The sequence below is a fragment of the Falco cherrug genome, chromosome 7 (assembly GCF_023634085.1).
Source record: "Falco cherrug isolate bFalChe1 chromosome 7, bFalChe1.pri, whole genome shotgun sequence".
Classification (NCBI taxonomy): Eukaryota; Metazoa; Chordata; class Aves; order Falconiformes; family Falconidae; genus Falco; species Falco cherrug.
In genome coordinates this window covers 70,838,737-70,854,694 of record NC_073703.1, presented here as the reverse complement: position 1 = coordinate 70,854,694, position 15,958 = coordinate 70,838,737, and the positions used below count along the sequence as shown (strand labels likewise).

Below are 15,958 nucleotides of genomic sequence, written 5' to 3'. Positions count from 1 at the left end.
GACGTCAGTGAGCATTTACAGGGCAGTCCCAATTTCCACGCTGTGTTTGAAGGACACTGGTTTGTTGGGTCTCTGGGTTTAGGTGGCAGCTGCAAGAGCAAGTCCCTGGGTGTAGCTATGGGGAAGAGGGACTGCCACCGTCTCCGTTGTGAAATGACATGTGTTGGCAAGGCAAACTGACCCTCTAGAAGAAGATGCCGCTGAAGAAAGAGAGGAATCCAAGTGTCTCCTCTCCGGAGCACATGGACTTCCCCATCCTGAGGAGGACACTTGTGACCCTCACAACCCTCCCCCCCGCTGCGTGCTCTGTCTGCTTCTTTATTCTTTTCCTCTCTCCTCAACCACACCCACTATTTAACCATTTAGATATAAAAATAAAAAATAAGAAAACCACCCAACCCACTAGACAGAGGGTTTGCTAAAGAGGGGTAATTTTAAAAGCAAGTCTTTGAGGTCAGCGTGTAATTGTAACATTGGGACTGTGTGATTCAAGACAAAAATAATCCACTGGGTATCTGGTCAAGGAGGAGAGGATGGCAGCTGGCAGGGAGGGAAGAGGGACTTACACGGGATTGATCAGACAGCAAAAGACCAGGCAAAACTACTTGCTGGCACTGGGCCTCATATTTGTGTAGGATACTGCAAGACTTCCCTGGCTGTGATGGGTTCATAAGAGCTGCTGTTCGGGGTCACAGCTTCCCTGGGTCGGGAGCCCTGCCTCTGCCAGGAGCTGGCACTGGCCGCTTCCTGGGAATTTAACTGTCTTCCGCAGAAATACTGGGATGATGTGAAATTATTTATATATTAACCTGCTCATGGGGAACATTTCTGGTTTGGTCTGGAGTTTAGTGTGCTGAGGTTTTTTAACAGTTCCCCATTTTCAGTCTCCTGCTTCAGATACTTGATGAAACCTGTCTTCTTCAAAGGGTTTGTGGGGCTGCAAGCCATGCCCTTCCCTCGCGTGCTGTAGCAGAGGATGTTTTCACCCCTATAAATGTCGGATCCTTTCCTCAGTTCCTTCTCAATTACAACTGACAGCAGTAAGTTATGTGGGCCAATTGTATAACATATTTTACTAGGATTTTCTGTAGTGCATTTTAAATGGAGAAGTGAGCCTTGGAAGTGCCCAAATGGCTCTGCTGTCTCCTAGCTCTGAGAGCACAGTACCGTGGGTAGGAGGACCACACCACAGCACTGGTTTTGTTTAGCAGTCTGGTGAGAGACAGTGGCAGCCCCCATCACTGGAAAATAATGATGCTAATTCTTGTACTGGGGCAAAGCACCGACTGTCTACAGAGAACCCTGATTCTCCTGGCTCCAGAGGTGGCATGGGAAGGACCCCAAGTGGCCTTTCAGCTCTGTCGTTCCCAAGACTCAGTTGCTTTCACATTTGCTCCCAGAAGAAATTACCATAAAAATCAGTTTTACTGTGCAAGAAGGGTAATAGGAGGGAACACGCCTGTACATGGATGCCAGTGGCTGGGGGTATAGAGCTGTACCTGAATTGATGCCACTTGTGTTTCCATTCTAAGATGCCCAGCCATCAACTCTCCAATCTTTCACCACAGTTCGGTGTTTCCCCTTCCCAAACCACTGTCTGTGCATGAAAGGGATTTATTTTTAATCAGAAGCCAGCACTGGTTGCAGGGGTCTTTACTCTGTGACCTTCAATTCTTTCTAGGAGGAGACAGTGGGTTTCGGTACCTTCTTGCTGTGGCTGTCTCTGGGTCAGCCCTTCCCAGAACAGATGCCACTGATTCAGGAGGTCTTGTTGCCTCCCCTTTATGTAAGTGCTGGTTACACAGTTCCGCCTGGATCATTGCAGTCATAAACCATGCTCAAGGGATGAGCAATTTAGGGTTTGGAGTCATTGTGGACCAGCCCTGGAGACCTCATGCAATTGTTTTTCATCTCTTTTACACCCACAGTTTTGCTAGATTAGAGTTACTGCAGAACCCAGAGAGTTTCTGACTTGAATTTGAGTTGGGAAAGACACACAAAAGAAAGGAATTTGTGTTGTAAATTAGATTTCTCAAATTTCGGTGATTTGTCATGGAAATGTGGCTCAATCTATGCAGTCATAAAAACATTTCACATGTTCAAACTCTTCTCGTGCTGTTAACTTCCCTGATGTGGTGGGGTACAGTGACTGTAGGAGGTAAGGTTAATTTCAAATCAGCTGTGGCAGAAAAATGACTTGGCACCGCAGCTGCGGAAGCATTAAACCTACAAAATGAGGATTAACCTAGAAACCTTTCCCCACTGCTAGTGATCTATGTGAGAAGACTGGATTCTTGGCTCAGGTGGTTTTCTGCCCCTTCCGAAGTGTCTAATGGGGTATATGCTGCCTCTTGGTGCAGCTCAGGTCAGCGGGAGAGCACCCAAGCACCTCCCCGCGCATGTTGTGCTTGCCCATGATCCAAAATGAAAACCATAATTCAGAGCTCAGTTAATGGGGGTGGCCTAAAAATAATAGGATTGAAACCAGTAAATGGTGGTTTGTTGGCTTTGCCCAACAGCACTGTCGCTAGGGGCGTGCGTTTTCAGCTGGTTCCCTGCAACCATCAGAGTCACCTAAGAAAAAAGCAGGGAAGGTGAGAAGCTTCCATGTTCCCAGGACTCCAGGTGCTCAGGCTTTAAGAAAAGTACTAAATGTCCTGAGATGCCTGGAGAAAGAAAGACCTGGCGAGGCCGTTATCCCCGCTTGCCACTCAAAGCAGAACCTCTCATTTCCCGTGTACACCAGTGGATGTTAGTGATGCGCAGGCGCAGTGCCGCAGGCGGTGAGTTCTTCAGCACTTCAAAGAGCCTTCTGCTGCCTTTGGGCGTGTTTCACGTTTTAGGCTGCTGCCACACTCAAGCTCTCAATGAATCAAAAGCTGTGCAGGATGCGGCAGCACCAAAGGGAGCGTGTGCAGCATGCCGAGGTGACAGGTACTCTGGGACAGAGGAGCCAGGGACTCTACTGCCTCACCTTGCCTTGCCTATCTACCCCCTGGTCAGCTGGAGAAACCACATCTCTGCGTCTCTGTTTCCTTGCTGGGCATCTAGATAGCAAGTGAGAGGGGGTTGCTCAGTGCGTCTTCTGAAAAGCAGCTGATAATTTTTATCTCTTTATTTCAGAGCTCGGCCAGTGCATGAAGAGGGTTGCATTACATGCTTGGCTGCAGCTGTATGAGACTTGTTGACCCTGGAAGTCCCTCTTTTCCTTTTTGCAGGTTGACAAAGCCACTCTAGGGCTTTTCAGGCTGGAGATGCCGGTCAAGCGGGGAGCTCTGCAAACCCCACTTACTGGGGGTTCCCCCGCAGGAGGTTCTTGCTCAGAAGGGGCAGCTGGCTGGCACAGGTGGAGGCCAGGAGGGCAGCAAGGCCAGCACCGGGCTGCTGCCAGGAGCGGCTGTGTGCCCAAGCAGTGTGGGCAGTGCCAGCTTCGCTCCCACAGCCAGCCCCAGCCCCACGGGCCGCCTGGGCAGGGAGAGCCAGCCAGGGGGCCAGGGGAGTTCGCTGCCGGGAGTGACACATCTGCGTGCGCCTGACAGCATCTGTTGCCATGGCAATGCGTATTTGAGCCTGAGCCAAGCTGCATCTTCCCTGAAGTTGTGAATTGAGCTTAGCTTTATTTATTTAAACCCGACCATAACGAGGGATAGAAAGAGAAGAGACACATTACAAATCCCCTTGCGCAGGCCGTAGCCACATGAGTCAGAGGCACTGCAGGCTTTAATCAGCCCACCTGACGTCAAACCTCTCCATCAGAGGAAAGTGCCGCCTGGAAATGTCAACATGCCCAAATGGAAAGGCCAGAAGGTAAATCTTTTCCTGTGCTCACTCACCGAGTAGGAAAGAACAATTAAAATTCAGCCAGTTCCCTAGACACATCTTAATAGCAATCTGATTGAATGCTTTTCTCCTCCAGGCCCTCTCCCATCCCTGCCATTAGCTGCTGGGGACAAGGCCTGTTGGTCTGAAGGATCTTTCTAATGCAGCATCAAACCCCAGATCCTTCAAGAACTAGGTGTCACCACCGGCAGCAAAAATGGGCTCTGCAGGAAAGCTCTGTGGCTGAAGTAAGCTCTCCCACAAGCACTGAGCTATCCGTGCCGCGATAGCGGGTCCCAGTTTCACTCGTGTGAATGCACAGGGGTAAGAAGAGCGACTTAGCTTGTACCTACATCACCAGCCGACATAAAGTTGGGATGAGGAAAAAAGTAGTGGGAATCAGATCATGTTCGCCAGAGGTGTCAGCCACCTGTGGGCAAGTCAACGCCAGCCCTGAGAGATGCACCATGGCGATGGGAAATGGTTGTGGGCTGTAACAGAGGAGTGTCCTTCTGGGAAGGGAAACCCTCCTGCAGCCTTCCTGCAGCCTTTCTAACACAGCTCAGACTTCGGCCCCCGTAACATAGACAAGGTGCGAAGAAGCCCCCAGCTTTGGAGACAAGAAGCCTGTTCTTCAATGTAGATCCTAAGTCAGGTGTGCAGAGGGGAGAGGGGTCAGCCAAGGACATCTACAGCTTTATCTGCTCTGTTGGGGAGCATCAAGCTGGGACGCCTAGGGAAACCATCCCTTCCCAGCCCGCTGGTGTTTGCCAGGGGTGACAAAGGGACACATGCAGACATCAGGGGACACAAGCACATGGAGAAGGAGGAAGGAAGGAAGAATGTTAAGATGCAAACCGCACCGCTTAAAACCAGGGCGGCTTTCCAGTTCCTCCGAAGTTCTCCCCCCACCCAGCACTGTACAGCAGCCAACCTGGTGGGCTTCTGATCTTCCCAAATCACTTAACACTTCTCCCCTTTTATTTTTGTCCTAAATGTAAGTGTTTCGCTTTAGTGGCTGATCCTGGCAGCGTGCCCCAGACATTACACTGGGGTTGCTTTTGCTCTAGGAGATAAGTCTGTAATGAAGGTTTCCTCCTCGGTGTCTCTCTTTCCCCCGTAGTGAAAGTCTGTAATTACCAGCGAGGGGCGAGGCAGACAGCACTGAAACAATGTCATTTAAACAGTGGTGAGACATGCCTGAATTGCTGGGTTGTGCTCTTCTCCTCGCAGGACTGCTTGTGGATGCAGACCTTGCTTTTAACCCTTGCCAGGGCAGGGAACACTGTCCCCCCCACTCCCCCAACCAGCCTGCCTGTGCCCACATCTGCTTGGCTCCAATGGGGGCAGAACCTGTTGGACGTAGCCAAGGTCTGATTGTCTGGCTTCTCCCCTGTGCCCGAGGGGTCAAGTGGCACAGATCAGCGGGGATTGCCCCCTTAGTCATCATGCGGGTAACTGGGGGTTTGGAATTGGCTCTTCAGCTCCCATCTACACCAAAGCTGTCTGTCTCCTGCTCCTTGATGCGAGGTATTTTCTTGGGGCAAAATTCAGTCAAACAGGGTGTGCAGCTGTACCCCTCATCCTTAGGAAAAGGTTTGAGATGTAGGAAACAGTTAAGAGAAATGAGGCAGTACAACCCCCTCAGAATGGCTCTGCAGGTTGTGTGCAACCCTACGAAGGCTGCCTGGGTCCCTTTTGCAAGCTGGCTGTGCAACCGTGCAGTCTAGAAGCCTGGTAGGGTAAATAAAAATTAAAGCATGGGAAGCTGAGGCAGCCACCCTCCCCTGCTGTCCTGCAGCTTCCCATTTTTCCAGGTTTCCCAAAGGAGAGTTATTCACAGCATCTTCAAATGCTAGCAGCAGACTGCTGGAAGGAGATGCCCTCATACTGAAGTTCCTCTTCATTATTAGTCACCCTGAAAGTTGTCTGGTTCTCCAGGGAGATTGCCAGAAAAACAAAAAAAGGGGGATGGGGGGTGGGGGGGTGCAGGGAGCCTCTGCTCTTTCTGAGGTGTAGAGCAGAGAGGGCAGACTGTGTGTGACAAGGCAAGGCAACATTCTTAGCCCGCCATGAAGAAGTGAAGGAGGTACAAAGAGATTTCTCCTCCTTTATCAGTTACCTTCAAAGTGGTGAGTTTTCAGTTCTCAGCTTGTGTTGTAGTGCCCATTTACAGTTTGGAGGCTTTGTTTTCTGACATACCTAATCCTGCTGCAGGCAGCTCAACTGCATCCCCAGGAGGCTGAAGGAGTTCCGTGGAGGGATGTTCCTAGGGTCTGGTGTCTTCTATTCAAGGCTTTCCTTTCCCCAGGTCTTGCATTCCCTGCTTCCCTGCCTGTCACTCACTCCTGTTTGCAAGGCCAATTTAAATCTATCCAAGGGCCTTAAGTTCACCCCAGAAAGAATAATGATTGCAGCGCTGAGCTTTGCGGCTTCCCTTTCATTCCCCACATAGCATTAGGGTGCTCACTGAAACCACAGCATTCATGGATCCTTGCCATATGCAAACATGCAATTAATACGCTCTTCACTTTCCCCTCTACAAGAGGGAGGAAAGAAGCACAAGTCGCAGTGTACGTTCCCTCAGCACACGCACAGGTGTGTGTGCCTGCACCTCGCCTGAGTGCTCCGGCATGGCTCACACCTAGCTGGGCTCGCTGGTTACCGACGAAACATGTCTGCTTGCAAGCAGGCGTTTAACTTGATGCAGCACCAGTTCTGTGTAGCTGCACGCGAAGCAACCTGCAGAACACAACTCGTGTCCTCCTTCAGCTGGGGCAGCGGATTTATGAACGCTCTGGTTTTACAGGTGCCCCCCCACCCCCGGCTTTAGCAGGGAGCTGGGCTAGGTGTGATCTCCTCGCTGGCTGCCCTCCCTGCCCTGCTGCTGCTCGCTGGTGGTGGGAGCAGGTGCGCTGGGCACCTGGCTGGGAGGCAGCACCCAGGAGAAAGGAGGAACTGCAAAGCAGCTGAAGCTGGCTGGAGGGAGACGTGTGTGAAAGAGAGTTTAAACCAGCATCTGGAAGGAAATCAAAGGGAGCCGGATTTCCCAGATGAGGCGGAGCAGAGGGCAGAGAAAGGCTTCAGAGCCTGCGAGTCCTTCCTCGAAAGTTACCTTTTGCTAGAGAACGTTCTGCTGGATTCCTCCTTTCCTGTCTTGACTTTTTCATGGGTTTTGAATTGTTCCCACAAAACCTAAAGGAAGAAATCACAGCCTGAGGGTTGGATATGCAACTACTCGTGCCATCACAAATGGCCTGTCTCTTACGGGGCTGTCAGGGGACTGCAGTGCCTCTTCTTTGACGGGTTGAAAGTCCCGTTTCCATCCTCACCTTGTTCTCAGTGGGACTTCAGGAGCAGAGGGGACCTACAACGCAGCAGTTGCTCCCTCTGTCTGTGTTGCACAAAATGGTGAGCAAAACCACCCCCAAACAACATAGTGAGAGGTAATTTGAATCCAGAGAAAAAATGGAGAGAAATAAAGGCAAGGCTGCTATAAAGAGCTACTGAAGAGCCAAAGCGTGGAGCCTGCACGGCTCCAGAAAGCCTTTGTGGCTAGGAAGATGGCTTGTGGCAGAAACCAGCTATTCCATCCCTATGAACGCCAAAGCTGGAAAAATAAACAGGACAAATGGTATCTTTCACCAGACTCGAAGTAAAAGCTCTGCTGTGGTGGCAGCCTTGGAGGCAGCCTGACCCCCAAAGCAAGCAGCGCTGACAGCGTGAGTCCTTCCCGTACCGCTCTCCAGGCTGCAGATCAGGGTGAACCCCAGGCAGGCGACCTCTCCTGTAACAACGGGGCCTGCACGCAGCCAAACAAAAGTCACTGACATAGGCAACTCGCCCCACATTCCTCAAGAAACACTCATCCTCGATGAGTTTGTGAAACCTCCTGGCTTGGTCTGGGGTGGGGGAACAGAAAGCCTCAGCTTTGCAGCCTGCAAAACGGCCTGGATTGCTGTCGGCATGTCCAAGGCCAGGGGCTGCTTCCCTTGTCTTGCATGTGTTGGTCACAACGGTGCAGGGTGAAGGCAAAGAAAATGCAAAATGGTATGATGAGAGGCTTGCGGTTCTCCCTCCGTGGGTATAAACGCAGGCAGTGTCGGGAAGGCAAGGCAGGATGGAGCACAGGAGAGCAGGAGCTCCTTCTTACGAGAACTGGGCTGCTGATTCACTTTTCAGCACTGATAAAACGAGCTTGGTTGTATATGTGCATTTGCAGTATCAAACGTTGCGAGGCCGGGATAGCTTATCTGCTCTCAGTTTGAGACTTGTGCAATCTAAACATGGTTGCTGTTTCAGTCTCCTGCTGTGATCAGATTGAAAATAAATCTAAATATAAAATCAGAGAAAATAGGGCTGAATTTGAGCGATCATGTGATTCAGCCCCTGCCCCACGGTCACCTCCTGATCTGCCATAGCTATGTCCCAAGAGATGGCTGCAGAACTTTTAAAGATTTATTTTTTAAAAGAAATTTTTTTCCCAATTTTTTTAAAGATGCTCCGGTGAGGGTGACATTGCCGCTTCCCAGGCGCTCGTCTCTTACTGCTTGTCCCCTCCAGTGTGGCAACAGAAGAGCAATTTGCGCCTGCAGCTCTTTGAGTGCCTAGGCTGTTGGCGTGAGTCATCTCTTTAGACCCAAGAAGCCCAGTTCCCTCGGTCCCTTTTCAGGGTTCACTTTTTCTCCAGCTGCTCCCTCTGCCCTCCTCTGGACCCAGCCCAGTGAGTCCCTGCCTTGCTCGAGGGGTGACAGGGTAGGCATGGTGTTTGAGCTGACGCCATGTCCTGCGCTGGTCCTCTGCAGAGCAGAAGGGGAACTTCACGTCGTAAAGGTTTCCCAGGAGGATTCCTACATCTATATCCCAGCATGGCATTTGCCTTTTTCACAGCCATGTGATGCTCAAGTGTTTCTAACGTAAAAAAACTGTAATTTTTTTCTTTTCAAGATTTTTTCTTAAAAAGAAGAGAGAAAAATGTTTTTTTCAGGAAAAATACCATAGTTGCCAGGTCTCTGCTGCAGCCGTGCCGCTCAGCCTGTCCTATCCCCCCACTGTGGGCACTCCCTGCCAGCTGCAGCAGCATGTCCAAGACTTTCTGAACTGCAATTAACTTCCCTCACACCATCAACACTTTCCCTGTCCCCAGGTCTCTTTTGGAGCACAAAACTGCTCGCCTGCAGAAATACCTCTCCTTTTTGGCTGCAGATGGTCAGCAGTGACACTCTCTGAATGCAGAGGTAACACTTGCGTCGCCTTTAATGGACTGCACTCGTGCCTGATGTGGGCAAAATGTCCGTTTCTAAGCTCTACACAAGTTCTAGGGATGGGGGTCCCATCAGAGCTCTCCAAGATGGGACAGAGCAGCTTTGCAGCGCAATACTGAGGAGGAGGGCGTGTTCTAATCCTTCCTTGCCTGCAGAGGTGAGCAGCGATAGACAAGGGAGCTGTGTCTGGGCAGTTCTGCTCAGTACTAAAAGTATTAAATAGAAACAGGGTCTCAGAGCAGGCAATTTCATTTTTTCCAAGATGTTTTAATCTTCCAAATGGACTTCACAATCCCTATCTGAATGTGCCAAAGCATTTTTCCTTCAGAGCGCAGACAAATTTGAAGGTTTGCTTTGCTTGACCTCTTCTGATGACACTGCCACCCATGCTGCGCAGTCGCTGGAGCTGACACCACCTGAGCTTCCTTGGCCTGGCGCTGAGGATGAGTGCAGCATGTGGCCTGAGAAGATGATTCCTTGTGTTAACTTGCGTGAGGCACTGAACCAGGAACTCTTGGTTTCACTTGGTTTCATTGTAGTCAGGGAAGCGATACCCGCATGTGGTTGCAGCAGGTGATGCTGCCCCTGCTGCAGCTCTGCCCATGCTCCGTGACCCTGGGCCGGGTGTCCATCACCCTGCTGCTATCGAAGGGCTCGGTCCTCCCAGCCCTCGCAGCTGAGGACCCTGCTGGCTGGGGCGTTAAGGAAAGACGTCTTTCCCCTTGCTTGCAGATGAAGGTTTGCTTCTTGCTGAAGGGGCTGGACATATTTCTTCTCCCCATCATGCAGTGGCAAAGGTTTCGCTGTGTGTGTCCCCCTTTAAACCCACTGGCACCCACACTGCCAAAGAGGTTTCTTTATCATTAAAGGAGGAGGAACAGCATTTTCTCAGCACAGCTCTGTCCTGGCTGAATTTATGTCTCTGACCTTTTACCCAAAGGCTCTTTACACTTGACTGAAACGTAAAGTAAAAGTAAATGTAACTGAAAGAGCCCATTGTGCGTGCGGGTATAAAGGCTTTTGTGTGCAGGAGGCAGCACGCGGCTGCTTGTGCAACAAGTAGCCAAGGACCACCTTGGGTTGTGCAGTTAGTCCTGAGACCCGGGGGGAGCAGAGCGAGAGCCGGGAGGGAGGGAGGGATGGAAGCCCAGTGTTTGGTTCAAACACAGGCTCCAGCCAGCCTCAACTCAGCGTTTCACCACCAGGACCCTCATGGCTGGCAACCTGCAGCCAGGTTTCTGCCAGGAGAAACGCACCGCTGTCTTTGGGTTTTATTTTTCTCTCTGTGTGCCTGTGACCATGACAGACCCTCCTGGCAGCCAGGACTCCGGTCCGTTCTCTGTGGAGCCATGAAAGCAGGGACAGATTAATAAAACATCAGGGCTTCTTCAACAAGATTATTATAAGTGGTTTTCCTGAGTGTTGGTTGGAGTAAGGATCAGAGAAGACGGGGATCCATAATCCCATTTATCTGAAGCCATATAATCTTCCTGAAGCTCTTTAATGGTGTCCAACTCTTTAATTATGGAGCAGCCACATGGGCTGCTGCAGCCAGGCCTGCCTGCATGCCCGCGGCGGGGAGCGGGGGCGCGGGGCTTTCCCCACCGGCAGCTCCCCTCGGGCACTGCCCCCCCGCCCCCTTTCCGGGGATGCAGGGGGGGCCACCGGCCCAGCCGTGCTGCCGGCAGCTTTGTGCAGCTCACCCAGCTGAGATCCCGCTGGGGGGGAACCAGCACCACCCCCGAGCCCCCTCCGCAGCGCTGGAGGGAGTGCAGGAGCCCCGGGGGGAGACTGGGGGGAGACCGGGGCGGGGGGGGACTGCAGGAGCTCCGTGGGGAGCCCCGGGTGTGGAGCGCAGGAGCCCTGGGGGGAGCCCCGGGCGGGGAGCGCAGGAGCCCCGGCGGCGGGGGGGGGAGCGCAGCAGACCCGGCAGGGGGAGACCCGGAGAGAGACCGAGGGAGAGCGCCTGAGAGCCGGCGGGGAGGTCGGCGCGGGGGAGCCCCAGGGGAGCGCAAAGGACCCGGGGAAGGGGCAGCCCCGGAGCAGCGGCGGGACCCGGCGCAGCCTCCCCGCCGGTGCGCGGTCCCGCCGCGGCCGCGCTGCCTTAAGGGGGTGGCGGGCGCGGCAAGTCCCGCCCCGCCGGCGGCCGGTGCGCGGCCGGGGGCGTGTCGGGGCCGGCGGCGGGGCCACCCGGCCGGCCCCTCGGCAGCGGGGCACTGACAGCCGCCCCGAGCGGGCACCCGGCAGCCGGGCTCCCCCGCCGCCCCATGGGCCGCCGCCGCCGGGGGGCGGGCGGGCGCGTGCCGCCGCAGTGAGCCGGGCCGGCGGAGCGGGGGGCGGCCGCCGAGCCCCCGCGCCGCGGGCACCATGGACAGTATCCTGGAGCCCTTCCCCGCCGAGCGGCTCTTCCCCGCCGCCGGCACCGGCTTCCTCGACCTCGGCGACTTCAGCGAGGCGGATTTCCTCAGCAATGTGGTAAGGGACGGCCGGCGGCAGCCCCCCGCCTCTCCCTGCCCCGCTCCCCCGGCAGCGGGGCCGGGACGCGCCGGCGGGGCTCGCTGCTGCGCCCCGGGGTCCTGCCGGGGGTGCTGCCCCCCTCCGCTGCGCCCCGGGGACACCGCGCCGGGCAACGGCGGGGGGGGTCTTAAAACGCGCTTTTTTGGTGGGGTGATGGCTGGGGGAGAAGCGGGCGGTCCCGGGCGGGGGGCGTGCGAGCTGCCCGTGGCCCCGCTCCGACCGCCGGCTGCCCCCGGGAGACCCTCGGGCTCGGCGCCCCCGCTCCCCTCCCCGTGCAACTTTTCCTCGGAGTGTCGTTTGGGAGGCGAAGCATCTCCCGCTCGGCCTTGAGGCCGGGCTGATTGGCTTTGGAGAGAAGGGTGAAGGGGAAGAGTGACTGCGGAGGGAAATGCGTTGCCGGTCCCAAGAAACCAAAGGGCCATGGTTCGCCCCCAGGGAAGCCGCTCAGCCTCTCCCAGGAGCCGAGTCCCCGCTCCAGCGCTGGCCCGCGGCAGGCGCCCGGCTCCTGGTCCTGCCCCGGCTGTCCGGGGGCGGTTGTGCGGCGGACCCTGCGGCCTCTCTGCCAGGGAGAACCCGGCCCTGGAGCAGGAGGGGTTTGGGCTGGGGGCATCATCCCGCGCTGGGCAGCGGGGCACTGCCGGCACCCGGGGCTCCGCCGGCCTCTGAGCAGCCGCAGCCCCGGACAGGGAGCCTGCCCCGGACAGAGGGGCTCCAGCTGCACCTTGTTACCCCCTGTCACAACGCTGGCACCTCCCGCGTTCCCGGGGCAGCCCTGAGTGTCCCTGAGAGGTCCCCTTGCAACGAGAGCAGGGGAGATGCCAGCAGCACAACGCAGAGCAGGGGACAGGGAGGGGAGGGCTGTCTGTAGCCATTAAACACCTGATGGATCCGCTTCTGTTTTGCTACGCGAAAGGTCTCCAAACCCTTCTGCGCTGCCTCCCTTGTGGAGGAGGCAGTAGAGATGCGGAATCTGCATAGACGTGAAGGCACCCCACTTGGTGTGTGGAGGCACTCCAGGTCTGGGAAAGACATCATGCCGGCAGCCCCATCTCTCAGAAACCTCGCCAGCTCCCGATTTCCAGGATACCAGGGTGCCTCAAGGGCTGACTCCAGCCGGGCTCTGCGGGAGGCAGCTCGTCCCGCTGCGCTCAGGCAGCCCTTCGCATGGCCCGTCACCCCGAGACTGAGCGCTCGCTCGCACTGCGAGGACGTTTGCTCACATCTGAGAGACCTGTTGTTAGGAGTCGCGTGCTTTTCCCTAGTTCTATATACATCCAATGTGGATGAAGCTATGCTGATATGAAGTGCTTTATGCCAGGAGCATTAATTCCCTGAGCGAAGTGAAAATAGGATGTACTGGCAGCAGCCCTTTCGCCTAGGTGCAATGCGGGCTGCGGTCAGAAGTCACGGAACCTCTAACCAATAGAGGTGGTGCCTTTTTATAACTTAAATACAACTTCTGCCTGCAAGCAGACCCTGTGAAAAAGAAGCTTTTGTGTAAGAGTGCCATCTGGTGCCACCTGCCAGGACAGTGTGTTTAAAGTGTGTGGTGGCCATGTGCAGGCTGGCTCTGTCCTGCCTTGCTTAAACGGCCTTTCTGCTTGGAGAGCTGCTTCTGCAAGGAGCCTACCCTTACATCACGTTAACTAGGTTGCAGTGACTCAAGCTTCGTTGTGCTCAGCTTACAAGTAGAAAGGATCTTTTTGTGTGTGTGGATTTTTTTCCCAACTGCCAGCACCACAAACTTCTGCTGGAGTGTGAGAGTCAAGCCAATACCTTTTCTTCCTGCAGATGATAAACACAAGAGATTCTGTAGCCACTTCTCGCCCACCAAATCTGTTGGTGATACAAGTGCCAGAACATAATACATCACCCTCTTTGTTCTCACTCTGCATGACAACATGGGGGAAGGAGCACACTCACATTTTCTTACTAAATCCAGCAAATCTCCCGGGATCTTGAGATGTGTTGAGAAGTTCTTTTTACATAGAACTGTGCAAAGCATCACCGTGCACAATAGCTCACAAAGTTGCCAGTGCCTTTGCTTCAAAGATGGGCAAACTTATCCAGATATTGTTCAGCAAGCATTTTTCTTAGTGCAGGCCAGGAATTTTGGCCATAAAATGCCAGTATGGAACTTTTTCTGAGGAAGATTTCCTCCGTTTGGAAAGGAAGTGGAAAGAAAAGATGGATGAACCTTATTGCAGAGGCTGTGCTCCTTTGGGGCAAGAATTATGCATCTCTAAACTACTCTCCTTTCCTGAACCTTGGCTTCTAATGAGTCATCTTGATCTTTAAAAAATGGTTCTCCGTATTGTTCATCTGAAGTTGCGACAAAGAAATAATGAAGGCATGTGTGTAGCTGCAGCCTCAAAAAGGTCTGTGTGCGTGAAACAGGAAAAAAGAAAACCCAAACGATTTGAGTAAGTCTGGGGACTGCCGCTCAGATGAACCTAGCCAGGCTGGAGCAACAGGCTGACAGAAACCCCATGAAATTCAGCAAGGACAAACGGATTCTTGCCCCTGGGACAGATGGAGTGACCCACCACGGGCCATGGAGCAGTGCTGGGCCCCGGCAGCAAGGGCAGCTAGCAGTCAGCAACAGGCGGGCGGTGGCAGATGGTTGGAGGGCAGTGATTATACCCCTTTTCCTGACAATCATAAAACTGTGTCTGAAATACCCTGTCCAGTTTTGGACTGCCTGGTACCAGAAAGACGTTGATAAATCTGAGCATGGCCAGAGGATGGTCACCAAGATAGCTGGGGGCTGGAGAGCTTCTGTGAGGGGAGGCCGAGGGAGCCGGGTGGGCTCAGCTGGAGGCAAGGTGGCTCCAGGAGGACCTGGCAGAAGCCTGCCTGCGCTGGTGGGGAAGGGATGGAGAAGATGGAGCCAGGCTCTTTCCAGAGTTGCCTGGCAGGAGGATAAGTGGTCGTAAATTGGAACGGGGAAAGTTTAGCCTGGGTATAAAGAAACAGCTTCTCACTGTGAGGAGAATTAGTGGTGGATGAGGCTGCACGGAGACACCATGGAAGCTTCATCTCTGGAGGTTTCCAGGAGCTATCCGGACAAAGCCCTGAGCAACCTGTATTTAGTGCTGGACCTGCTCTCAGCAGGAGGTTGGGCTGGAGACCTCCTGAGCTCCTGCCCAACTTGCATGAGTCTGCCATTATATGATGGGGTTTTCAGGTTTTTTGGAAAATCTTAGGGAAAGCAGAGTCTGCTTGGTACTTAGAGGGGAAATCTCCAAGGGACAGAAATGTTTCTTTTTACTTCACTTAGCTTGTGCTAACCAGACTTACGTGTGATGACTACATTATCAACAGCATTATCAGTCTCGTTTTGCTCAGGAGTCCACATACTGCTCTTGAACTTAGGCAGCTTTGCTCATCTTTTTCTGCCAGAAAGATGTACCGTACATGAAGCCGATCCTTCACACAGTGCCGGCTTACCAGTGTCACCTGTCTGCCTCCTGCCCAGCCCAGCATTTCTGGTCGTTCCTGTGAGCACCCATCTGTTCACTTATGGTCTATTACAGCTGCGCTCACGGAGCTCTTACTTTCTCTCTCAGCTCTTATCAGTGCCATGAAACTCTTCAAAAGCCTTATTTTTTGAGTCAGATTCACCACAGTGCTTCACTGGGTTTGTAACACTTCAGTGTCAGAATGAAGCCAGAATAAACCAGCCAGCCAGAAGTCATGTGTTTCTTTTTAACCCAGTACCTCAGTGGGTTTGTTTCTTCCTTATGTTTCTGTATTTTATAGTATGAAAAATACCTTCAAAGATGACTTTGGATGTTCATGTAAACACAGCTCTTTTTTTGATTCTATGGGTTTCAAAGCATATTCTTTACCTCTTTCTGAAAGAGAGACATCAAGGCAAAAAGAAATACCCTACATGCTAGTCGAGGTCTGCACTGTTAGAAGTTGCAAAATAGCAATTCAGGCTGTCTCGGTGGTGCTAACCCAGCTCCTCTGCAGGGCGCACGGTGACGTGCCCTTGCACTGTGTGATCCTATATGCCCAGCCAATGTGACAAGCGGCATCTTCTGAAGCCTACCAGGGGACAGCAGAATGGGAGAACCGCTTGTCTCTGGGGGTTACTCCTTGAGTGCAAACTGGGTTTTGTGCTTAATGTGTGCTGTTCCCTTTAATGTTGTCCCGGCCCGCAAAAAAGCGGAGAGTGGCAGGACTGTTTGTAGTGAGCAGGCTGAGAGCAGTGCTGGTGCAACTTGTGAGGGGAGCCTCCCCTAAAGATAAAGAGGGACTATTCACCATGAATGACCGCTGCTCTTGCAAGAAGCCTGTACACACTTCTTTTCCTCTTATGCCTACTACAGGGACATAAATAGCACTTTAGT

At 53.5% G+C, this 15,958-nt stretch overlaps 1 protein-coding gene across 2 annotated transcripts in view; it reads left to right on the top strand.

The window, feature by feature from the left end:
* Positions 1 to 11,266: 11,266 nt before the first annotated feature.
* Positions 11,267 to 15,958, top strand: part of CREB3L1 (cAMP responsive element binding protein 3 like 1) — a 47,087-nt gene continuing 42,395 nt past the window's right edge. Inside the window, exon 1 of one of the 2 annotated variants that reach the window (XM_055717165.1) lies at positions 11,267 to 11,558. In XM_055717165.1, coding sequence (XP_055573140.1) covers positions 11,451 to 11,558 — 108 coding nt within the window. In that variant the 5' untranslated portion in view covers positions 11,267 to 11,450. The remainder of the gene's footprint in view (positions 11,559 to 15,958) is intronic. The other variant, XM_055717164.1, reaches the window with a different exon arrangement.